The 26,963-nt window shown below is 37.0% G+C and overlaps 1 protein-coding gene across 2 annotated transcripts in view; it reads left to right on the top strand.

Moving 5' to 3' along the window:
• Positions 1-26,963, top strand: part of LOC143382559 (contactin-associated protein-like 3) — a 161,371-nt gene that overhangs the window by 36,714 nt on the left and 97,694 nt on the right. For both annotated transcript variants that reach the window (XM_076836723.2, XM_076836722.2), the window contains exons 2-5: positions 2,710-2,857; positions 22,012-22,215; positions 22,904-23,088; positions 24,929-25,072. In XM_076836723.2, the coding sequence (XP_076692838.2) occupies positions 2,710-2,857; positions 22,012-22,215; positions 22,904-23,088; positions 24,929-25,072 (681 nt within the window). The remainder of the gene's footprint in view (positions 1-2,709; positions 2,858-22,011; positions 22,216-22,903; positions 23,089-24,928; positions 25,073-26,963) is intronic.

The following is a 26,963-nucleotide window of genomic DNA, read 5'->3' as shown; positions in this document are numbered from 1 at the left end:
GTGGAGCTTTATGATGAGATGATCTGGTTCAATGCCCCTGTTTCTTCTGCCAACACACCAGAATAAGGGACCTGTGCTGAAATGGACAGAACATACATTCTGAAGCTCAGGCAGCCCTGCTCTTGAGGAGGGAACACATGTGAACACATGAAATGATTTAGACTCAGACTGACAAAGGCCCTTTATTATTTAGTTAAGAAATGGTGATTCACTGGCTGGCTTTTGTGGTGCCCCAAAATAAGAAAGGACCTTGAATCCTGGAGAATGGCACACCTAGAGATGAATTTGTATAAAGTAGCTTTGATTCAGCTTGGTCTATAAGGAGGAACAAGGAGCCTGCACCAGAGAGAACGACTAAGACTAGAAATGGCCCTGTTAGCCCTGACTTTGAGTCAATGCACAAGTATCTGTTAGGCAAGGACTCTTTAAAATGGTGAGTGTTGCTGGGCGCCGTAGCATATGCCTGTCTTCCCAGCAGCTTGGGAGGAGATTCAGGCAGGACGATCACAAATTCAAACTCAGCCTCAGCAATTTAGTGATACTCTGTCTCAAATTAAAAAAAAAAAAAAAAAAAAAAAGGACCGGGAATGTGGCTCAGTGGTTAAGGGCCCCTGGGTTTAATCCCAGTACCAAAAGAAAAGAAAAAAGAATAGACATTGTTGGTAAGAAGCACGTTCCATGGTTCTTTTCCTCCTTTTAGTCCAGCACATATGATTAAATTTGAAGAATTTCTGATGCAGATGTTCCCTGACTTTATAACAGTTCCACTTAGGACTTTCAACTTTATAATGGTTCAAAAGCTGTGTGCATTCAGTAGAAACTGTACTTTGAATTTTTTTTTTTTTTAAAGAGAGAGAGAGAGAGAGAGAGAGACAGGAGAGAGAATTTTTTTAAAAATATTTATTTTCTAGTTTTTAGCGGACACAATATTTTTGTATGTGTTGCTGAGGATCGAACCTGGGCCGCAAGCATGCTAGGCGAGCGCGCTACCGCTTGAGTCACATCCCCAGCCCTGTACTTTGAATTTTGAACTTTGATTTTCCCCCCAGAATATTATATTGATCCAGTACTCTTCACAGTGCTGGGCAATGGCAGTGAGATGCAGCTCAGTCATTCGTGCATCTCATGGGGAACAAATAGATACTCACTCGTCAGTATCCTGAATTGATATACTGTTTTTTAGGTTAGGTGTATTAAATGCCTTTTTGGGTCGCCATATTTTCAATGTAGAGTGGATTCATTGGGAGTATAGCCCCATTGTAAGTCAAGGAACATCTATCCTGCAACAAAGCCATTGAATGCCTTCCATTTGCTTGAACTGAATTGGTCATGGATAGAATTTAAATCACCTGGGAAATGAGACAGATGTAATCAGTCGTGACAAGTTCATGCCATGCATGGCACCATCAGGATATATGTACCTTGTGAGGTGCTGGGGATATGAGTATAATGGATCAGGGCCCTGAGAAGGACCTCCCGCTGATCATAGACATTCTCCAAACCCACCCCTGACTGATCCAGGTGGTAAGTAAAATAAATTTCATACATTTAGACTATTTTAATACTAACCTAAATGCAAAATCATGATACTTATGGTCAATGGCATTTCTCAATGAGAAAGTTTTCTAAATTCTGTCAAAATATCCTATATTTCATGTTACTATATTCAATACATAGAGGAAGCTAATGGGAAAATGCTATTGACTGAATTGTTAAAATGCCCTCAAAATTGTGTGGACATACAGTTCAATGCTTCGTTTAATTCTGAGCAAACAGTTTCTTCAAGTTGCCCATGAGATGTGCACACACTATTAAACACTCATTAAGGGATTTTATTCCATAATGCTAAATACACTTATTTTATTCTTTTGCATAACTTTTCAAATATGGGGACTTAATTCATTATTTTTCAGAAAATCGATTTATGGCCATATATTAAGCTACATGAACTTATATTTGTAACATATCTAGTATTGTTTTCAATACAAATACATTATTTTAAATATACAGTCTTGATGCCACTAGAAATATTTTTTTTTGGCTTTTTCTCTATTTACAACCTCTTTGCAAGCAAACATTATATTTCCAAATATCTAATAAAATGTTCCTTCTGATTGGGAAGGGAGTAGTACTGAGAAACCTAAGCTATTCGCATTCTGCTGAGTAAGGGAAACCTGTCTTCTTTCTTGGTTTAATGTTTCCAGCAGGAGGTAAAACTAAGCAGTAAAAGCCTGCAACTTAATATTGAGTTTTAGAAATGCTTTATTTCAACAATATTCTAATGATGCAGTTCTTCAAACAATGTGGATGATAAGAACAGATCAATCCAGAGGCTTTTAAGATCCTGTTTTTTATATCCACATTGGCCCTAGATTTTTATTATTCCAGGGCCAGGGAATGTGGCTTCCTGTGTTTCTGTTGCTATACTTGAAGATTAGTAAAAGGGATTAGGAGGTGAACTACTTTCTAAAAGCAAGCCTTTGAGAGTAGTATGTGTATAGCTGGTTTAATGGTGCTTGTGAAATTTAAACAATCCTGGAAATAAGGGACCTTGGGCAATGGTTATTAATACAAGGACTAGGGAGAGGGGATCATATCTGCTTAAACACTAGCACGTTTTGCATATTAACAAAGTGAACAAAGGATTGATCATTGATGAGGAGACAGCATCTCACAGATATTTTATCCCTTTTTTCTGTTTTCTCCCAGGGCTTTCCAGGAAACACAAACTCAGACAGCGTGGTGCATTACAGACTTCAGCCTCCCTTGGAAGCCAGGTTCTTGCGTTTCCTGCCTTTAGCCTGGAACTCCAAGGGCAGGATTGGCATGCGGATTGAAGTGTATGGATGTGCATACAGTAAGTATTCTTATCCCTGCCTGAAATCAGCATCAGAGTGACATATTGTAAAAGCTACACTGAAACTGGAAGCAACTCTTCATGCTGTTGAAGTAGAATTTTTTTTTCTTTTAACAAAAAGCTTCCATAAGGAACCTGGCTTCCAAAGGAGGACTTGAATGGAGCTTTATTTACCTTTAGATTTTCAGAGGTTAGCCAGATAATTGCTTCAGAGTCAGCACTTTAAAAAAAGTAATGATGTTCAAATCAACAACAGTAATTTACTGTGACTGATGGTGCTGATTCTGATGCTGAGATGGCCCTTAGTATGGGACACATAGTGACTGCTAGGTGCAATTGTCCTGTTTTCCCCATACTCTAGGATGACTCTGTTTTCCTTCCACTTTTTTGTTTGCTTCCCAGTGGAACCTTCTTTTGTACAGTGCCTGCAACTTAATTTAATTTTAGCTTGGAAATGTCATTTGGGTATTACATTTTCCCTCTTTTCTCAACTGATGATAAAAGTAGTGAAATATGCAGCCAAGGAAAGCACAGACTACAAGCATTCAGTGAAATAGAGGTGTGAGTTAATCATATTGTTGCAATTTTGATGTTTCTTAAATTAACACAAAAGGAAAAAAAAATTAACAAAATATTGTCTAGAAAACTGGGGACTAAGCCAGTGACTTGGTTTTCTGTCAGGTTGGCCTTCCACATCCCATGCCCAAACTATTACATATTGGATCTACATTTAAGAACAGATGCCGCTGTCTGGCTGGGCACAAGATCACGAGCCACTCAAACAGGAACAAACTTTATTTGAAAGAACCGCCAATAACACGTCCGCCCGGGAAGCTTCCCGATCCACCCACGCGGCTTTCTCCCGGTTCCTTCCCGGAACTCTAGCGCAAGCGCCTCCCCGGAATTCCCTCCTACTGCACTTTCCCAACCAATGGGAACTCTCCAGGAGTCCCGCAGCAGGAGTCCGGTATCCATATGAATGTAATTTTTAACATAATCATATCATCTCAATGGCTAGCTGGCATCACCTTTCAATCAAAAATGCCATGCATCATATTAATTGGCTGTGGCTCCCAGCATCTCCCCCCTTCTGTTTAATTAAGTAACAAGTAATGTGGCTAGGGACCGTGCCTGTTAGGTTTGTCCAATTCAACATATGGTTCTTACCCGTCATTGGAAAACTGACCTTTAGGCGTCAGCCTCCTGTCTTAGGTTGATACCACTGCAATTGGATCATACCCGTCACTGACTACCGGTCCAGCATATAGCCATACTTGTGGATAGGCCTATGCACCAGTGGGGGGGTGAGGTTCTTTGTCTCACCTCTGTTGGCCCCCAGATTTGGCCTTGGTGCCAGTGGGGGGGTGAGGTTCTTTGCCTCACCTCTGTTGGCCCCCAAGATTAGACCATCACTAGTAGAAGGGAGGAGGATACAGAAATGCCACAACACCAAATCAATTGACGACTCCTAGGGAAAATTGCATCACTGGTGACACATCAGCAAAGATACGCCAGCATTACCATAATTTGTTGTATCAACAGATAGATCACAGTGCATACAAGTGATACATAGTCCAGGCAAGTTTTGTAAGCAGTTCAAAGTGGAGGAATCTATCAATATGTCCATTTCCTCCCAAGATCATTGATGTATCAGTTTATACAGTTTGTTGTGATAATTATCGAAGAAGTTGTAGTTTGGTTTCATCTTTGTCTTCACCGGCACTGGGATGAAAAATAAGAATTCTGACAATGATGTTAAAGAGAGAAAGAAAAAAAAAAAAAAAAAATGTAACATTTTAACAGGTACTAAGAAAACATTTTTTTTTTTTTTTTTAGAACAATTTATATTATCTTGAACAGAATTATTAAATATAATGAAAAGGAAAGATGAAAATAAACAAACAGATTTGTTAACCTGTTTATTTGTACACATATTAAAATAATTTTTAACAGCTGTTTACCCAATTTAAATTAAACCATTAAAATTACGTGAATAATAAAAAGTACTTGGATCCATTTTTTTTTTTTTTTTTTTTGAGCACTCCTCATATATGATCTATGGACATACGCACATATAGACACATAACACAAAACAGAAGTGTGCACATATAACATACAACACATAAGACAATAGTAAAGGCCTTGTAGTTTCACCTAGGTGAAATCTCCATTGCAATGTTAAAAACTCCACAGTTAAAAAATAAAACTGATCAGAAAAACATCAACCTAGGTCTGTATGAGCTCAAAAATAAAATAGAACCTATGATATGGAAAAATGCAATAATAAAATAGATATTGAAAAAAGCATCCTGGTTAATCAGTCGCAGATGTAAGAATGGCCAAGCTGGAGTTCTGGATATCAGCTGTTATGGATTTGAGTCAAATTATCTTCTTTTTGATCTGTAGAAATCGTTTTAGTTAGTCTTTCTGGAATCCAAATCGGCTGCTGTTCTCCCTGTGGAAACACGCAAACAGAGCCCCGACTCCAGACAATTACTGGGTCAGGACCTTTCCATTGTCCTGTTAGAATATCTTTCCAAAGAACTTTAGGCTTATGCACATTTTTTGGATACATATGCCTTTCCGCAGCACTAAGTCCTGATGAATCCAAATTTAAAAAGTTTAGAGTAAAGAGGGTTATTTTAAGTTTATCTTTGGGGGATATATACCCCTTTCCAATTCCCTCCTTTTGTTTTAATAAGTACATTTTAATAGTTTGATGAGCTCTTTCAACTATGCCTTGTCCCTGTGGATTGTATGGAATTCCTGTTATGTGAGTAATGCCAAATGATGAGCAGAATTGTTTAAAAGAGGTAGAAGCATAACCGGGACCGTTATCTGTTTTTAACTGTTTTGGAACGCCCACAGTGGCAAAATTTTGTAAGCAATGAGCTATAACATCTTTAGTTTTTTCTCCGGCATGAAGGGAGCCCATCAAAAATCCAGAAGAAGTATCAACTGTAACATGCAAATATTTTAATTTTCCAAATTCTGGCAAGTGTGTGACGTCCATCTGCCAAATATGGTTAGGTATCAGTCCTCTAGGATTGACTCCAAGATTAACTTGTGGTAAAAATGTCACACAATTTTGACATTGTTTTATTATATGTCTGGCTTGTTCTTTAGTTATTTTAAAACGTTTTTGTAAAGTATTAGCATTGACATGAAACCTTTTATGAAAATTTATAGCTTCTTCTATTGTGGAGAAAATATGTATGTCATGTGTAGATTTATCTGCTAATTCATTGCCCAAACTAAGGGCTCCAGGCAATCCTGTATGTGCCCTGATATGTCCTATAAAGAATGGATCTTTTCTGTCCCAGATTAGACTTTGTATAGTGGAAAACAAAGAGAAAACAGTAGAAGAAGGGGAAATCCTACCTGCATCTTCAAGGGATACTATAGCATTAACTACATATTGACTATCAGAAAATAAATTAAATACGGAATCTTTAAACATCATAAAAGCTTGTAATACTGCATTAAGCTCTACCTTTTGAGCTGATTGTTTGGGTACTAAAAATGTAAAAGTTTGATCAGGGGTAACTACTGCTGCTGTACCATTATTTGACCCATCAGTGAATATATTTGGAGCATTCATGATAGGGGTCTTTCTTGTCATTTTTGGAAAAACTACAGGATGCTTAGACCAAAAAGACAACAAAGGATTAGATGGCAAGTGATTATCAAATGAAACATTAGATTTACACATGATTATTGCCCAAGTATTTAACTCATTGGCTAACTCATCAATTTGATCCATAGTATATGGAGTAATAATTTTATTGGGAGAAATCCCAAACACTCCCTTTGCTGCTTTTATTCCTTTGAGTATTAATTGTCCTACAGCCTCAGGATATCTAGTAAGAATAGTATTAGGAGAATAAGATAAATGTATCCACAATAATGGACCTTCTTGCCAAAATACTCCTGTAGGAATATTTTTTGTTGGTAGTACAATAAATAATAAAGGCAAACTTATATCAATTCTATCCAAGTGCATATTTTCCATATATGTTTCAATGATTTTTAATGCCTTTCTTGCTTCAGGCGTTAGCATGCGGGGTGAATTTGGATCTGATGGACCTTTTAGGATATCAAATAAAGGTCCTAGCTCTCCTGTTGGTATGCCTAGATAAGGCCTTATCCAATTTATGTCTCCCAATAACTTTTGAAAGTCATTAAGTGATTTGAGTTGATCTACTCGTATTTGAATTTTTGGTGGACGGACCATGGTTGAGGATAACAGGACTCCTAGATAATTAATTGGAAGATTTAATTGTACTTTATCTATTGCTATCTCTAGATTATAATTTTTTAATAAGTTTGTAAGTGTGGCATAACATTCCAGCAATATGTTTTTATCTTTATGTGCCAATAATACATCATCCATATAGTGAAATATTTGTAGTTCAGGATTTTGATTTCTAAGTGGTTGGATTGCTTTGTTAACATAAATTTGACACATAGTTGGACTATTAGCCATCCCCTGAGGGAGTACTTTCCATTCATATCTCTGATCAGGACCTTCATGATTTAGTGCAGGGATAGTAAATGCAAAATGTGGACTATCCTCAGGATGAATAGGAATTGAAAAAAAACAATCTTTAATATCTATAGCTAAAACATACCAGGTTTTTGGTAAAGCAGACAATTGGGGAATCCCTGATTGAGCAGGTCCCATAATAACCATCTCATTATTAATGGCTCTTAAATCTTGTAATAATCTCCATTTACCAGATTTCTTTTTAATAACAAAAATGGGAGTATTATGGGGAGATATGGAAGGTTGTATATGTCCTTTCGCTAATTGTTGTTTAACCAGATCATGGGCTACTTGTATCTTTTCTTTAGTCAGGGGCCACTGAGGAACCCACACTGGTCTTTCTGATTTCCAAGTAATTTTTATTGTCTCAGTGGCCCTTTCTGAAAATCCAACCCATGTCTGTCTGTTCCTTGATCTATTTGAATTGGTGCTGCTATATTTTGTCCTTGTTTTCCTAATCTTTTTTCTTTTTTAAAACCTTGTTTAGCCCTAGTAGTGGGCGCATTAGGATTGATGTTATTTGTTAACGTTAAACCTAATTGATCTAGGACATCTCGTCCCCATAAATTTATAGGAAGATGATCCAATACATATGGCTGTATAGTTCCCTCACATCCTTCAGGATCCTTCCAATCTAATACCATTGCACTTCTATGGGGATTAGTAGCCACTCCTAGGCCTCGAAGCGTTTGAGTGGCTTGTTGTAATGGCCAATGTTTTGGCCATTCCTGACTAGATATGATGCTAAGGTCTGCACCTGTGTCCAGTAGCCCATTAAAGTCGTATCCTTGAATATTTAGTTTTAGCATGGGGCGAGAATCTAAATTTAAAGACAGCATAGCCCAATCTACACCTGTGGAGCCCAATCCCCTGGTACCTCTTTCTACAGTACGACTAGAAAATTTATCATGTAGGCTGGGTATTATTAGTAACTGTGCTATTCTATCCCCTGGTGAGATAACTGATATGCCTCTTGGAGAACTAGCTATAATTTTTATTTCACCTTCATAATCGGGATCAATTACCCCGGGACTTATCATAAGTCCTTTTAGTGTGGAAGAACTGCGTCCCAATAATAAGCCTACCGTTCCTTGGGGAAGAGGTCCTTTTACTCCTGTGGGAATAATTTGAATTCCCATCTCTGGAGTTAGTACTGCTCTTGCGGAGGCGCAGATGTCCAGCCCTGCGCTCCCTCTAGTTTGTCTGATGAGGGATTTAATGGATAATGTGTCCTGGGCACTACCTTGATGGTGCTGTTGGGTTCCTCCATTGCCCCGTATATTTGTGGTTTTGGGCCCCGGAGCATTGGGCCCTCCAGTCCGTTTTTTGGCAATGGAGCCTGATGCCTTTCTCCACGATATCGTGGGTAAACACTTGATCCTTGTCCGTTTTTTGATAACGGAGTGCCCTCTATGGTAGTTTGAGAACGGCATTCATTAGCCCAATGTCTCCCTCTACGGCATCGTGGGCAAATACCTGGTATTCTATTTCTTTGATACCTAGCTTTGTTAAACCCTCCTCCTATGGGACAATTCCTTTTAAAATGTCCTGTCTGATCACAATTGTAGCATGTTTTTGGCCTGGCATCTAAAGCCTGTTGTACTGCTGCTAAGACTTGTCCTTGTTCATTAATGTCTCTACATAATTTAATATATGTGTTTAAATCTTCATGTTTCCATGGTCTAATGACCTCTCTGCAGCAACGATTTGCTTGGTCATAAGCCAGTTGTTTTATAAATGGCATTGCTTGTTCTACATCTCCAAATATCCTAGAAGCTGTCTGAATAAGCCTATCTACAAATTCAGCGTAAGGTTCGTTAGTTCCTTGTATTACCTTAGATAACTGTCCTTGTAAATCTCCATGCCCCTGTAAAGTTTTCCATGCCCTAACTGCATCTGCAGCAATTTGTGCGTATACACCAGGATCATATTCAATTTGTTGCCGTTGACCCTCATAAGGTCCCTTTCCTAACAACATCTCCAGATTTCTTTGAGGGTAACCGGCTGCTGTATTTCGCCTAGCTGTCTCCATGCAGAATTCCTCATTGGCAACCTTCCATAACAAATATTGTCCTCCATTTAGCACAGATCGACACATGTTAGCCCAATCTGCTGGTGTCATGTCTAAGTTGGTAATAGATTCAACCATGCTTATGGTGAAGGGTGCTTGCGGGCCATAGGTTGTTACAGCCTCTTTTAATTGCTTTACTGTTTTGAAATCTAGAGCGCGATGAATTCGTTGCCCTCCTGCCTGCTCAAGTACAGGGCATGCTAGTCTTTGGGATCTTGCCTTAGGATTTTGTGCATTAACTACAGGAATTGAGGGCCGCTCAGCTCTTACGCCCTCTGGTGATAGAACGGAGTTAGTAGCAGCCTCCTGTTGTAACTCCCCAACTGATGGTCGTTTTTCCTCTAAGCTTTCTTTCTTCAAATTTTCCTCTGTCTGACTAGCTGGAGAGACCTTCTCTTTTGCTTGACCTGACATGTTTTCTACCACAGTTTGGACCTCTAACAATTTACTTAACAGTTTTTCGGTTTGTTTTTTACTAGTTTCTAATCTACTATAAAGGTAACGCAACCCAGTTAGGTAGCATAAAACAAACCCGAAACAGAATGAAACAAAAACGGAGCAAAGAATAGTTGTATCAATTTTCTCTTTCTCCGGGCCAAACAACTTCAAGCCTTGAGCCAACCATTTTTCCCAGTTTGCCTGAGAAAATTCTAGGGATAGGCAGCTTGAAACAAAAACAAAATAAATCAAAAGAAGAACACATTGTTTTTTGAAATGGTCACCCATTCTGTCGCCTTCCCTCAGGGGCGAGCAATTTTACTCACCTCCAAGCTTCAGGCGCTCCCCGTACAGGGCCACCAGTTGCCGCTGTCTGGCTGGGCACAAGATCACGAGCCACTCAAACAGGAACAAACTTTATTTGAAAGAACCGCCAATAACACGTCCGCCCGGGAAGCTTCCCGATCCACCCACGCGGCTTTCTCCCGGTTCCTTCCCGGAACTCTAGCGCAAGCGCCTCCCCGGAATTCCCTCCTACTGCACTTTCCCAACCAATGGGAACTCTCCAGGAGTCCCGCAGCAGGAGTCCGGTATCCATATGAATGTAATTTTTAACATAATCATATCATCTCAATGGCTAGCTGGCATCACCTTTCAATCAAAAATGCCATGCATCATATTAATTGGCTGTGGCTCCCAGCAAACAGATTCACATATTTTCTTCCAAATTTGATTCTCATCATTGCTATAATATACATGTAGTTGTTTCTTTATCCCCTAATCATATAAAAATTTATTGGACACTGACTTTTTGAGAGAACTATGCCTGGTGCAGGGTGTGAGGGATGATTCTAAAATTCTTTATTTGCTTTGTCTAACAAGAAATTATAAAATTACATAAAAAAGTGAAGGTATATTCATGGATAATGAGATAGGCGCTGCGGAGGATGCTGGTATTAGTCAGCTTTCCATTACTGTGACAAAAGACCTGAAATAATCAAACTGAGAAGAAGAAATCTTTTTCTGGCTCACAGGTTCAGAGGTTTAGTCCATGGTCACTTGGCCCCCATTGCTTTGGGACTGTCGCAGCACACTGCATAATGTCAAGGAGTGTGCGGTGGCACAAGGCTATTTACCTCATGGTGGCTGGGAAGCAAAGAGAGAAAGGAGAGCCCTGAGGTTGCAATATCCCCTTTCAAGGGCACATCCCAAATGGACTAACTTATTCCTACTAAGCCCCATCTCTCAAAGGTTCTACCACTTCCCAAAGTGCCAAGCTGGGGACAAAGACTTTAACATATGGGCCTTGGTATAACATTCCAGATGCAAAGTGTAGTCATTGCTCATGGCAACACAAAGCATGGGAGCAGGAATTTAGGGGTTCTATTAGTGCAGGGGGAAATGGCATTGTGATACAGAGGGAGTTATTGAACACTATCCTCTCCATTTTGGGAACCTCACACACAATGAGTGATTTCAGAAGACGAGGCTCATCCAAAGAGTTCCTTCCCAGGGTAAAGCACTGTGTTAGTCTTGGCTTCATTTCTGCTTCCTGGTAGCATCACATACAGGTCCCTCTTTCCATTTGGTTTTCTAACTCTTCCATTGCTTTACATATTTTCTGGAAGCATTATTGCAGATTCTGTTGTGTTACTGTCCAGGTCTTTTCCTTCTTGCCATTGTCATTTCCTTCCTTCCTGTGTCTCCTGGACTTACCAAGGTACTCCCTGCTGAACTGTCTGAGACGCTTCCATGAAAGTGGCCACTTCCTTCTCCCATTAGTTTGGAAATGGATTCAGGTTAACTGATTTGAAAGCATAACATGCTTTTTGATGGGGATTTATCATTACCTTGATGGTTTTCAAGAGGAGGTCTTACTCTAGCCTCTTGTATTAAACATTCATAGCAGAATGACCGAAGTTGTGAGCCTTATCCCTGGAAAGACTGCAGCTATCATGGCACCTGTGTGCAACCCTGAGATCAGCAAAAGGAACTGTTCACCACAAAAAGCTCCTACTGTAAAAAATACAGGTGTAACAATCACTACAGTTTGTAAAACAGCCACAGTACATCCTTGATTAGTAGTGGTTTTGCCTTGTCTTGTTTTTATTAGTAGTAAGAATAATTACTCAAACATAGAACTTTGCATTCTTATTTTGACAATAATTAAATACAATAAAGTTTATAACCAAAAGTGATAGTTATTTTCTTTTGGATTTTTATTTCCACTGCTGTTTGTATTGCAAATAACATCCAAATTGCTTTTCTTGGCACATAATGACTCTTAGATGCAAATTCTCTTTTCAGTTTCATTTCTTTAAATTCCACTTGCAATGCTATTTATTATTCCTTTAAACATTGTATGTTTTCAGGGTTTCCTGGCTTGGCATATGCTTTCCCTACCTAAAAGGCCCTTTTACCATTTTAAAACCAAGGATGAGGTGGTGGAGGGGTGGCAGTGCTGTTCTTAGAGTCCCCTCCCTAGCAGCACCATCTGTCTAATTTCAGCATTCTCTGCAGATTTGTCCTCACCCTTGTATTTCACTCTTAAAAGTTCTCTCTTTCATTTGTTATCCACTTTCATAAGGTTTTAATAACATTAACATATGATCTGAGAACTCCAAATCCACATCCTCTGCGATGCTGGGCTTTGAAGCCCAACTCTCCCAGGTCTTTAGCCAGGTTGATCATCTTTTAGATCTATTCTGCCTTATTCTTTGACTTTTGGGGTTCCTGTACAGTGTCATTTTCTAGTGATCTTGTAGCAATATGTTCTTTTCCTATCAGGTTGTATTGAACTGGCTCCATTATTTTATCGTACTTTTATGTTTATTAATGTGCCTATTCTTTGAATAAGGCCAGCATGGAAGAAAACAGAAAGTTGAGTGAATTGCTAGGAATGTGGAATTGATAGATGCAGAAGTGGTGAGTGCTCTGGGATTTATGAGTTTGTCATTCAGGTATTGGTACTTCCTCCTTATTTCAAGTCAGGCATTAAGAATAAAATGAATGCCTACAATCCCAGCAGCACAGGAGGCTGAGGCAGGAGGATTGCAAGTTCAAAGCCAGCCTCAACAACTTAGTGAGGCCCTGTCTCAAAATAAAATATAAAGAGGGCTAGGGATGTGGCTCAGTGATTAAGTGCCCCTGGGTTCCATCTCCAGTACACACACACACACACACACACACACACACACACAAGAATAAAATGAATGGAGTAAAATGTGCAACTGACTGTTTTTTATTTTTAAGTATTGACTGTGACAGTGAAAAATTAGACTTTATTTAACAGTGTCCCTATATGTCAATATTTGTAAGCCAGTTATTGTTATTCCAAAAAAATAAGGAATGTGTATTTTGAAAAATTTGAAGAGAATTTTGAGAGAAGAGGGTACATATAGAACCTCCTTCTTTCCAGTACTGGCCCCTACTCTGGGTAGACTTAGGTTTTGAAAATACATTAGTAGGAGTATAACAACATGAGATGAGAGTGGAAGTAGTTCCCTTCATTGATGAAGAAAAATTTTGCAGCTAATAATGATCTTTAGTCTTTAGAGAATGCTGGTCTAGATTGTCCAAGCCTGTTCTGAAAAACATACAAAATAGTCAAATTAAGTTAGAAGAAGTACTAATTCTATTCAGTATGGTATCTATTTACAGACTATTTACTCTATGCAAGTTACCATGCTAAGGAAGATCCATAAGGCTTGATTTTTACCCTCCAACTGCTAAGGAGCCTGTGCAGGAGAGGATAAATGTGGATACACAGAGTCAGGCTGAACATGGGAACAGGCTTCTGATTCTCACTTTGTGTCACAGTGTAGATAGAAGACATATCTTGCTCTAGGAATAAAAAAGATTAATTATTCTGAGCTATAATCATATAACCTTAAGGTTTTTATTTGATGTTAAGTAGAAAAGTACTAATACTTACCCTAAAATCATATGAGACAAAACAGCCTATCATATTTTTGGGTGTAATAAGCCATATTTTAATCTTTCTAATTTCTATCACATTTATTGCACAATTCCAAATGATGCATTTTTAATTGCCTCCCAGATTAAACTTGTTAGTAAACTATTAGATCTTAAAAGAGTATAACTAAGGATTTTGCTGAAAGTAAATGTTGAAAAAATATATCAATACATATTTAATAAATTACAGTGGAACAGGCAAAGTTGGATATATGATGGCAACTAAATTAATTTAAATGCATAATCATTTTTAGCAATTTTTGAATATCACTAATTACTACCAGAATTTGCAGTCTGTAATAATCTCTAGATCTCAGAGTTAAACAAAAGGTCCAATTATTGAGAAAACAGGTGATCTTTGGCTAGTGAATTAGTTGCCTTACAAGTACTTAAAACTTACTGAGTCCCAGATTGCTTTCTTGAACTGACTCACACCTAGCCCTAAAACACTCTTCCTCTGGTATTCATTATGTCTGTTAATGATTCTATCATACATCAGGAACTTATGCTATAAGTATGGGAATCACCCTTGACAAATCTCTGTATCTGCACATAATTGTATGTCCAAATTATTCCCTAAATCATTTCACTTCTCTCTAGCTTACCGCACTTCTAGACTCTCCTGGATTATTGCAATTGCTTTCCAATTTTAGTTTCCCTGTCTCTACCCATTAGTATATTATATTTATGTTACATTGCAGCTAAAGATATTTTTAAAAATGCACTTCTGATGTAACTGATTATGTGTTTACAATCTTTCACCTCCATTGCTCCTAAGATAGCATCCACACTTCTCAGAAGGACTCAGAAGATGCTGAAAGACCATGCCCCTGCATACTTTTCTAGTCTCACCTCCTGCCATCCCCACATCTTGCTCCCTCCCCACCATGGCTTCTTTTGATGCCTCTGCCAAGCACACTCCTCACTCATGGAGTCTTAACATCCAGTTTATCTGCTTAGACTGCCGCTTCTCAATTTTTTCATCTCCATATCCTACCATTCAGGTCTCTGCTTAAATGTCACTTCTTCAGAGATGTATTCCCTAACTTCGAGTATGAATATGGTTCCTTTCTATTTAGCTACTGGCTGCTCAACCAGTCAGTTGTTCCTGCCTGTTGGGTATTGAAATCTCAGGCTAACTGAGATATTGGATTTTTCCATGTGCTCTACTCCCCATCCCAAGTAGAGGATTAGTGCCAAGAAAAGGTAGAGGCATCCTCTGGCTATAATCATATAGGCTCCCACTATCATTACTGAGATTCAATAGATTTTCTTGAGCAAATGCTTCTCAATTTATTGTATGTCTTTGGTCAGTTTCCAGATTCCTTTAGTTACTATTTTTGACCATCCTCACCTCCAGTTTTATCATTGCTTTTGGAAAAAGAGAATTTGATGGGTATAAACCTATACCACTTCATCTATATTTTTAAAATGTACCTATCTTGAAAAAAATTGAGTACATACATGTAAATGCACACACACACTTATGTAAAATTTTTTCATATTCTGTATTCTTTTGTATAGACCCATATTTCTCTGAATCATTTTTCTTCTACCTCAATTATTTCTTTTTAACATTTTTTTTAGAGTGTTGATCTACTGGCAAGGAACTCTTTCAGCATTTGTATGTTTGAAAGTCCTCATTTTTGCCTTCATTTGTGCGAGTTATTTTCAACCAGCACAGATTTTGATAGCATTCGTTTCTAGCATTCTAGCAATCTAGCAATCTGTAACCATCTGTATTGATGCTGCTCTGATTGTAAGATGTCTTTTTTTTTCCTCCTAGCTTTTAAAAAGGATTTTGAGTAATTTGCTTATGTGCTTCTCCTTTTAGTTTCTTCTGTTTCTTGTGTTTGGATCTCATTGGGTCACTTGGATCTGTGGGTTCATAATTTTCAATAAATTTGAAAAGTTTCAGCCATTGTTTCTTCAGATTTTTTTTAACTGACCCCCTCTCTGTTATTCCTTAAGGGAATCAATTACCACACATTAGGTATTTGGATTTTATTAGTTGCACTTTACTGATGCTTTGTTCATTTTTTTTTTTTTTGGATTGAACTCAGGGGCACTTTACCACTGAGCCACATCCCCAACCCTATTTTGTATTTTATTTACAGACAGGGACTCACTGAGTTGCTTAACACCTCACCATCACTAAGGCTGGCTTTGAACTCGTGATTTTCCTGTTTCAGCTTCCAGAGCTGCTGGGATAACAGGTGTGTGCCACCAGGCCCAGCTCATTTTTTTTTTAATTCTTTTTTTCTCTTCATTCAATTTGGATTTTTCTCTTGATGTCTTCAGGTTCATGATTCTTCTTCAGTGTTTAATTTCTCTTGAATCTATTCAGTATATCTTTCATTTCAGATCTTGAGGCTTTCACTCTTTTAAGTAACTTTCATGTATCTCTGGCAATTATATTTTTCAGTTGTGTGTACATTTTGATTGGTAATTTTTCCTCATGAGGGCCGTGTTTTCCAGCTTCCACCTGTCTTCAATTGACTGTTGGACATTGTGACTTTTACCTTGTTGAATGCTAGATATTTTTGCATCCTTGTATTCTTTTCCTTCATTCAAAGACACATTGGATTACAGCAAGTCAATGCTTCAAGGTCTTAGCCTCACCAGAGCAGTGTTTAATCTGGGGTCAATGCCTCCCCACCACTGAGGTTAGATCCTCTAAGTACTTGATCCCAAACTAGTGAGCTGTGTGGTCTTCATTCTGGATGATCACATGGTCACTATGACCAACTTGTGTGCATGGGAAATGCTACTTCTAGCTAGTCCTTCCAGAAGCTTCTTTCCTTAGTCTTGCTGGATTTCCTTAAGGGTGCATTCTATCAATATAGAGCTCATTCATTGCTTTAGGACTCTGTTGCAAACCACCTGTGCTCTCTTGCAGTTCATCTTTCTCCTCCCCTGTTCTTTGCCTGGGAGCTCTAGCTGCCTCATTCTAACAGACTCTTCATGCTATTTTCAACTCAAGAAGTCACTGGTCTCTGCCTCAGTTTTCCTTTCCTGCTCCATGTCCTGGGAACTCTTTGAAGGTTAAGATCCAAGCAGTCATAAAGCTTATCTCTTGCCTCTCATTTCTTATGCATTTCACTCTTCTTTGTTGCTTAATAGCAAATGTTTTGTAAACCATTGTTTCAGTGGTTTACAAAAATCTTATAACAGTGGAATGATACAAAAAAGAGCATCTTACACTGAGATCAGTGGCACAAGGTTCAGGGAAGGGAATTCTTAGTGAATAGGTAAGTTTAAGGGACCTTATTTTTGGTTGTTTCAAGTGAGGGATAAACCTGTTAAAAATCAGCATTAAATACTCCAAGAACATTTAAGTATTTAAGTTCTCCTGTTACCCCCATCATGGTCAAAAGCAAAAGTCCTAAAGGTAGTTTTTAGCTATGGTTAAATCTCATTTTCTTTGCCCAGAGAACCAACAATAAGGATGTCAATAATCCCACTGAGGACTTACCATGTTTGTACACTCATAGACATTAAATGGTTTAATATTCATGATAGTTCTGTGTGGGACTCTTATGCCCTGTGAATGAGGACACTGAGGCAAAGCAGGTTGAGTGAGTCTTCTAAGGTGGAACCAGGAGACCAACCTTCTCAGGATAGCTCCACAGCCCACTGCACTTTGCCATTTTCATTGTTTGGAATGGCTTTTTGTGGACTAGATTAAGAAAGTGGAAATGTCAGCACATATTTAGCCTCACTACTGGTTAGATGGATTCCTTTACCTAATAGATTACTACGTAAGAACCATTCCAGAAGTTCCCCACTCCTGTGATGATGATGTCCTGGTTCCTCCTTATCCCAGCATCCAGCATAATGAGTGGTGACAAAAAACAGTGTTTCATGGCATACACATATATACATAGCCAGGTGATAAAATATTGACCATTCTTTGCCATATTAATATATATTCCAACCATAGTCTGTTAGAGACTGAAACATAAAAAATTAATCTTTTAAGGAAGTTATTGATGATAAAGTGAAATCACAAGTATTTCCTCCCACTGTTTTTGGAATATAAGTTTGTAGTCTTATAACTGGGGAAACTGTCACTTCCTACCTTGTGTGCATAATATGTATCTTCTGTTTTCAGATACCTCAATGATTTAAATAGTTGGATTATATACAGAGACACTTTTATGAAGACTCTTGTAAAAGCCAAGTTGAAATTTGATGTATTCTTTGGATATTTCATCCACATATTGTAATGGATTATTTGTATTCATTATGGATATGTAAAGTTTTATTTATTTAATAGATAAATAGCAAAAATTGTAACAGTGGAATGATACAAAAAAGAGCATCTTAGGTAATTTAATTCTCTAGGTAACACTGAGATCAGTGGCACAAGGGTCAGGAAAGGTAATACTTAGTGAATAGGTAAGTTTAAAGGACCTGCCTGGCGGAGCACCCCCGTTAATGCTTTCAGAGAAATTGCTACTATTGACTTATTGATGAAATGCTTTGTCTCCCAAAATGTTTTTTTAAACTTACATTTATTTTAAATTTATTGCTTTTACAAATTCACTTTGAGTATTTAATGCTGATTTTTAAAAAAATGTATTTACTGACACTCTGATTTGTTTAAATATTCAAATCTATTTGTGAACATTTTTAGGTAGATAATATTTTATCAGAATGATTACTTTTGGTGAGGCCTATAATAGAGGTTCTATTTATATTTTAAATTATCTGTTGTGATAATGTGTTTTCTTTTATTATAAATGTAAAGTCATGGCTGACTACTTTCTGATATGTATCTGCAAATTTAATGTGAAGGGTGCATGATTGGCAGTTCCTCAAGATTCCTTAATTCTTTGTATTCTTTATTTCTGGACATTGTCACCAAAGGAGAGCCTTTTTTCTCCTGCTTTTATTTTGAGCTATAAGCTGTTTCTTTACTTCTGTAGTTTCTTTAGCAACCCTGTAAGACTTGAAGATTTTCCCTATGAATTGTATTTCTTCATGACAATATAAATCAGAAAGTACCAGAGAATAAGAGAATTGTTGCTTGGAGAGGCTAGGGCCAGACCTGTCCTGGCCCCTGCTTGTCCCAGCATCCAGCACAGTGAGTGGTGACATAAGCTAGGTGCTACATCAGTATTAATCGAATGGGCCATACTTTTGGAATGAATGGAATTAAGTCAAAAGGACATAAGATGGAAAAGATGGAGTTTTAATAATAGAAGAAAATTGTGAATAGCCTTCAAAGAAGAATTTCAATCTATAGAAGCCTATTTATATCCAGGCCAATGTTTTATATTATACACAGAAATACATAGCGAGGTGCTAAAATATTGACCAGTTCTTTACCATTCTAACCATAGTCATAAACGGAGTATATTGAATTGTGCAGTATGGATGTCAAAAAAAAAAATTTGTGAGGTCCTAAACATAATGAGGTTTTCAGTGAAATAAAAATTGGATGCCAGAATGTCTGGTTGTGAGCTGATTCTTATCACTGCCACCTCTGAACAGTCAGCACCAGCCCAGTAACCATCATAGGATACTTCTGTAGAGACAGAGTGAGGAACTTCTGGAAAGGGCTAGATGCTTAGTATTTCAGGCCATGCAGGCCATGTGTGCTCTCTGCTGCATTTTGTTGTTGTTGTTGTTGTTGTTGATTTTATGTTTAACAACCCTTTACAAATTAGCTCAGGGGTCTGTACAGTAATGGGCTTGAGAGTTATGCAAATAATTACAGATAAAGAGTGAGAGATCCTAATATTCTAGACTTCAAAAAGCAGTTCCTAAATTTTGTTTATCATTTTAAACCCCTAAAGTTGAGGTTAAGTTTATATCCTTGAAGATTTTAAACTACTAGGGCTGTTATACTCACTTAGCTATAGATCTATATTCTAATTTGGTCATCCAATAAGCTTTTAAAAATCTGTCAATGTACATTTTGGATTTTTCTTATAATATATATTTTGGTGATTAATATGTGGTTAACTATTCTAGACAAAGTGTTAGAAAAATAACTCAAAGCATTAGGAAAAGGGTTTTAAGGCCATTATTTTGTGTCGTGGTTACCCAGTAAAATTTTTACTAGTCCATTTTGCCTGAGAAGAATCTCCAAGAAATATAACTTAGGTGGTTTAAAGCTGTGGATCTCAAAGTATGGTCACCAGCTCAAGCACATGGACACCAGGAGGGAATTTGTTTGAAATGCAGATTCTCAGATTCTACCTCAGACCTGTTCACTCAGAAACTCAGGGCTATGTCTCAGCAATCTGTGTGCAGCAAACACTCCAGAAGATTCTGATGCTTTATTAATTTAACTATTGCAAAACCATTGTGGCAACAGGGAGGATGAGGGTAAAATCTTTTTGACCAAAATAATTGGCAAAATCATGTGCAGAACAAAATTTCCTTGTTGGCTAACTGCAAAAGCAAGCCTTAGTTATTTTTAATGCTGTCAGTGACATACATAGGAATATGTACTGCTAAAATGTGAAATCATTTCAATTCTTCATTACCAGGATTTCATTATTTCATTGCCATCTAATAAGCTTGAGAACTTCATTTGAACTTGACTAGTTATATTCTTACCAGGCATGTTCATTTAATTATAAAATGAAGAGTAATTATTTAGTTTACATGATTTCTAGACAATGTAGTGTTTATATATTACACACTATACATGTGAATTGAACTTCCGAATTTTAAAAAGGAAGCTACACATAATAAATATTTTTATTAAGTTATTTATGTTCACAGCTTTTCAGTTGTGAACATAAATGACTTAATAAAAATATTTTAGTCTGAATGGAATGTATGTCCATGTGTACATTGGCCACAACTTTCTGTGAAAGTAAATAATTAACATTGGTTTGAAAGACACCAAGGTCTTTTATTATTTGCTTTGTCTTCATTTAGCACACATATATTTTTAAAAGACAGTTATGTATGAAAAATGCAAGAGGAGATTTTTTCTAGGCAATATGAATTCCTTTTTAAAAATTAATGATTAATTAATTAATCAATCAATCATTTTTTCAATACTAGTGATTAAACCCAGTGTGCTCTACCACTGAGCTACATTCCAAGCCCTTTTTTTTTTTTTTTTGCTTTTATTTTTCATTTTAAGACAGGGTCTCATTAAATTTCTCAATTTCAAACTTGAAATCCTCCATCCTCAGTCTCCTATGTCCCTGGGATTATAGGCCAGCGCCATGGTGCCATACTGTATGAACTCCTTTGTACTGTTCTTTTTGCAATTGTTTTTGACTGATGATGTGTCTGTGTGCATGTGTTGTGATTGGAATCAAACCCCAGGGCCTTATACATGCTAGGCAATCACTTACAATGAGTTTTACCCAACCCCTGTATATGAATGATAACATGTAACTTTTTGGCACAAACTGATAAAAGTAGTGTTGATACCAAAAAAGTAAGATATTGTCAGTAAGTTCAGAGAAAAATGGTAGCATCCCAATGGAATGACCTTCTTAGTTATTGAGGTGCATCATAAAATAGATGTGCCTTTTGTGATTTGACTCAGCCACAACATTGAGAAAAAACAGCTAGTATTAGCGTGCCCTTCAGATGAGTTTAAAATGGTACTTAGTGAATCTGGGATGTGCATGCATGACTCTTATGACTGGACACAAGTATATTAAAGTGAGAACTGTTAAATGTCTAAACTACTGGGCCACAAACAATAAAGCTATTTACACTGACACCTTTTACCAGTATGTGATAACAGTTTTATTCTTTCCAAACACCAGTAGTGTCAATTTCACATTGAATGAATGTGAAATATACAGGGAGATTTTGTGCAAGGGGGATTAACTTCAGCTTGTTCCCTCATACTTACTTTTTAATGAATCAGAAAAGCAAATACAAAGATAGGTGCAATTGGAAGGAAAGGAACCCAAATACTTCTAGATGATACTGTCTTAAAACAAAAAAAGTCAGAAAAAGCAAACAGAGAGATGATGTGTGTTAACTCTAGTATCAAGAGGAAGTTGGCAGTGTGTATTTCCACCTATGTTAAGCAAACCAGAAATAGACTACATATGTACATGTGTGTTGACTTATATATTTCAATGCAGTAATGAAAATATATCTAGAATCACTTTTTGATGTTTTCCATTGTAGGATCTGAGATGGTTAATTTTGATGGAAAAAGTTTCTTATTGTACACAATTAATCAGAAATCCATCAGTTCAATGAAGGAGATCATTACTTTGAAATTTAAAACCAGGCAGAGTGATGGGATTCTACTCCACAGAGAAGGACAAAATGGCAAACATATCACCCTGGAATTAGTTAAAGGAAAACTCATCTTGTTCTTTAATTCAGGTAAAAGGACAAGGAATTGCTTTTAAAAATGTGATTACTTAGATGAAAATGCTTTTTATACTTATTTTTTTTCTTAAGCAGTTAATTTAAACTGAAACCAATCCATTTAAGAATGAAAGAAGGTCTTATAAATAATTCCTTGGAGTGATTGGTACAAACAAGAGCTGTCTAAGCAAGGGGAACGTGTTCATCCTACAGTTGTGGCATCTTAGGGGCTACATGTCTGTCTTAACCATGTACTTATGTAAATAGTATTATAGTTTGATAATTGTATAGAGCCATCATCAGCTGTCCAATAAATAACCTGATAATATCATAAAGATGAATGGATGATTGTAAAATTTTGAGGTAGTAGCATTACTTTTCTTCTTTCCTAAGAAGAAAATATTTTTACATTAAGTGAAAATGTCATCAGAAACATTGAATGAATGTGAAATATACAGGGAGATTCCCTGATCCTTACTTTTTATTGAATCAGAAAAGCAAATACAAAGAACAACAAATAAAATAGAAAAAATTGCTCAAAGGTCAAAACTAGATTGTGTTTAGGATTAACATTAAACTATCTAACTAGCTTTTTGGATAGGAGGATATAAGGAAAGAGTAATTGCTGTGACAAATCTCCCAGTAGAAACCACAGTATTGAATGGGTGGAATAATACTACATTGACTTTTACTCTCTTCTCAGGTGGTGCTAACCTGCCCTCCCTAGATGCTCAGGTGACCCTCACCTTGGGCAGTCTGCTGGATGACCAACACTGGCATTCTGTCCTCATTGAGGTCCTCAACACACACATCAATTTCACAGTGGACAAACATACTCACCGTTTCCAGGCAGAGGGAGAGGCCAGCCTTTTAGATCTTGATTATAAGGTGTGGACATTATAGATTTTGCACTTAAATGAAATATAACCCTTTAGAGAAAGAACTGCTACATTGAATACATACTCTTTCCTAGGAATTCAGAATCTGGTGAATTATTTCCTATGGATTATTATCACACAGTAGGTTGAACACTGCTTATCAACAAGGTACATTCTGAGAAATGCATCATTAGGTGATTTAATTGTAGTGTGAACATTTTAAAGTGTACTTACACCAACCTATATGACTATGGCATCACCAGGCAACATATTCTTATGGGATGCCCACAGATGTGAGGGCCATCATTGAACGTAATTGTAATTTGGCGTATGATGGCACAGATATACACTATTGAGACATTTTATCCTTATGAATGTTAGTCCTCAGATGAGAATAAGCACTCATGCCAGGAAGTTAGGATGTTTTTGGATGAAAAGCTATAAATAAATACAAAAAAACAATATTTTAAAGCATTCTTTCAGATGAGTCTTCTGTATTATATCTGGTGTTTTTGAATGTGAGCCCTGGAAATTTCTTTTGATTATAGGATAGTAGTAAACAGAATTAGTGACCTGGGATAACCTGGAGAAACAATCAACAAGTATCCTGATGTATTAATGAGAGACAAATGCAGACAAATCAAAATAAATGTTTCTTAGTATTTCTGAAGCCTTAACAATGTTATCAGTGTATTGCCCACATATATCTACTCCACACTGAAATGCAGCATTTGATTTGTTCTGATGATTCTGCTCAGCACATGTATCAGATAGAACAAGAAAACCAGAAAATATTGACATTCATTTGACCTCAGTGGTGGAGATCAATGGAAGATCCTGCTCTTGAATAAGATTATCAATGAATAGACTTTTCCAACCTAAAAATGATATGGAAAAGGCCAGTGCCTTAAAATCTTAGCTACTATAAAGGTTGGCAAAGTCAAATGCCTTCATAGTAGGTGTCATGTCCACAGCCCCAATTGTACTAGGGCACAGTGGGGTAGGTTGTGGGAAAGCCAAAGAAAGTGCCCAGAGACAGCATGAAAGACATGTGATTTATTGGGAAACCCTCACAACAGATCAGTGCTACCTCCAAAAAGAGTTCAGTGTGACAGGATTGCAGATAGCACTTTTGCCTTTCATGGTGCTTTGACAACTGGTGCCTCTGTTCCTCATGGCATTTTGTCCAGTGGTGGTGGCTGGACTATTAACACATATTCTTTCCACAGTATGCTCAATCTGTGCTGATCCCTACTCAGAGAGGGGTTTTATATCAGACTGCAGAAGCAGTCCATTCATCAGCATTAGCTGATTAGTTAGTATGTCTAACCAGCATCCTAAGGAGTAACTGTCTGGGTGTACATGTAAGAAAGTAGCTGTCTACAGTAGTACTTAGTATCCCTACTTCCCATTTTGTGTAAGAGAAAGCCCAGTTCCTTTAAGATAATATATAACTGGACTTTCCAGCCCAGGCTTGCTCTCAGGTTTCCCTTAACTTGGCAAGGATTTTGGGAACAGAAAGGGGGCATTCAGTAACATGCAGTTTTACTATTCCCCTTTTCTTTAGGGATGATACATTGGGATAAGCTGTTACACAGATCATCATGGAAATAAAGAGACAATATTCTCATCTAAAAATGATAACAAGAATCATATGACTAGAGAATTGAGTCTCTCTATAATAAAGACAATGATAAATCTGCATTTTAAAATTTCATTTGTAATTAATATGACAATATAATATGCAAAGCAAATTTGAAGACAATTGTATCTGTAGATCATTAATGTTTTGGGCAGATAATCAGAAAATAATTAAATAATATTATTTATATCATTTTATTCTTTCTAAGATCAGCTTTGGAGGGATTCCTGGACTTGGAAAATCAGTGGTGTTCCCACATAAAAGCTTCAATGGGTGTTTTGAAAATCTCTTTTATAATGGAGTGGATATCATTGATTTGTCCAAGAAAAACAAACCAGAGATACTCATCATGGTAAGAAAGTCCAAATGTGTGCTTTAGTAGAGAAAAGAGGTGCAATTTGTTTTGTTGATTCTGTTTTAAAATATATTTCTTCTAAAGGTACAAATCATACATATTTTTTGTTTATGTTTGATATAATTTTTCTATATGTATGAAATGGATACATAATGTTACAAAATAATGAAGTGAGATTATGTAACAGTTTTTAATACAATTTTTGTGGTAATAAGAATACTTAACGTGAGATCCACTTTCTTAAGAAATTCTTAAGTGTGCAATAACATATTAACTATAGGCAGATCTCTAGAATTTATTTATCTTCCATAACTGAAATTTACATGAGTTATGTGGCAAATCCCTATTTCCTCTGCTCTTATTCCCTGGTAACTACCATTCTATTCTCTCCTTCTCTGAGTTTGACTGTTTTATATAACCCATTTAAGTGGAATCATGCAGTATATGCAGTATATGTCCTTCTGCAAATGACTTATTTCTCTTAGCATAATGTTCTCCTGGTTCATATCTCTCTCCTCTCTCTCTCCCCCACCCCTCTCTCTCTCCATATATATATGGAGAGAGAGAGAGAGAGCTGTATATGGCAGGATATCCTTTTAAAAGTTGAATAATATTCCACTTTGTGTGTGTTTTCTATATCCACTCATCCTCTGATGGATGTTTATATTGTTTCTACATTTGAGCTATTGTGAATAATGGTATAGTAAACATGGGAGTGAAAAATATTTTTGAGATCTTCATTTCAAATCTTTCAAATAAATACCCAGAAATGGGATTGCTGGATCATTTGGTAGTTGTAGTCTTCACCTTTTGAGAACCTCCACTTGACTTTCCCTAGTGACTGCGTCGTTTTATATTCCCACCAACATACTTGTTGTTTGGCTGTTGAGTTTCTGGAGTTCCTTGTATGTTTTGGAAGTTAATCATTTGTCAGATATACGGTGGGTAAACCTCTTCCTCCACAGGTTACCTTTTCACTCCTGGTTGTTTCCTTTGTTCTACAGTACTGTTTTTAGTTTGAGGTACTCCCACTTGTCCATTTTTGCTTATATTATTGTATTTCTAGTGTCATAACCAAGAAATAATTGCCAAGGCCATGTCATAAAGCTTTCCCCTGTTTTGTCTTATGGTTTTGCAGTTCTTGGTCTTACATTTACTGTGCCTTTAATTTATTTTGAGTAGAGTAATATTTATTTTTAATTGAAGTTGGACACGATACCTTTATTTATTTTTATGTGGTGCTGAGGATCAAACCCAGGGCCTCGCATATGCTAGGCGAGCACTCTACCGCTGAGCCACAACCCCAGCTCCTTTATGGATGTTTTTTGACATTGATAGAGTAAGCCAATAGCTCTTGGATTAATTTCAACCTTCATCTTTTCTTGCTTTCCTGGACTTCAAGTAATGTAGTGGAAATTTCCATGCCTCTAATGATTCCTTGGTCTCCCTGGCAACTAGGTCCGATCTTGCAGGTACATAGGAGTAGTACTCAGTCACCAGACTTCTCTTGAATATACAGAAGGCACTTAGAGCTCTGGAGATTTCAAGGATTATAGGAACTATGTATCAGGAACCATACCAAATGTTTAATTTTTATTGTATCACAGAAAGAGATTACTAGCATTTTGTTAAAGGTTTGCTACCTATCTTATATGTCTTTTGTCTTTGTTTTCCTTTTATACTGTCTTCCTTTATTTTTTTTTATTTTTTTTATGGTGAGATGCTTTGATTTCTTTCTTTATTTTACATATCTTCATTATGATTACAATTAGAATTAACTAAAATATTGTATAGTTATAACAGTCTACTTCAGCTAATCAACCTCAATTGCATATAAAAACTACATTATTAATTTTCTCCATAGACTTTATATTATTAACATCAAAAT

The sequence above is a fragment of the Callospermophilus lateralis genome, chromosome 17 (assembly GCF_048772815.1).
Source record: "Callospermophilus lateralis isolate mCalLat2 chromosome 17, mCalLat2.hap1, whole genome shotgun sequence".
Lineage (NCBI taxonomy): Eukaryota > Metazoa > Chordata > Mammalia > Rodentia > Sciuridae > Callospermophilus > Callospermophilus lateralis.
This window is presented reverse-complemented; position numbering and strand designations above follow the sequence as displayed.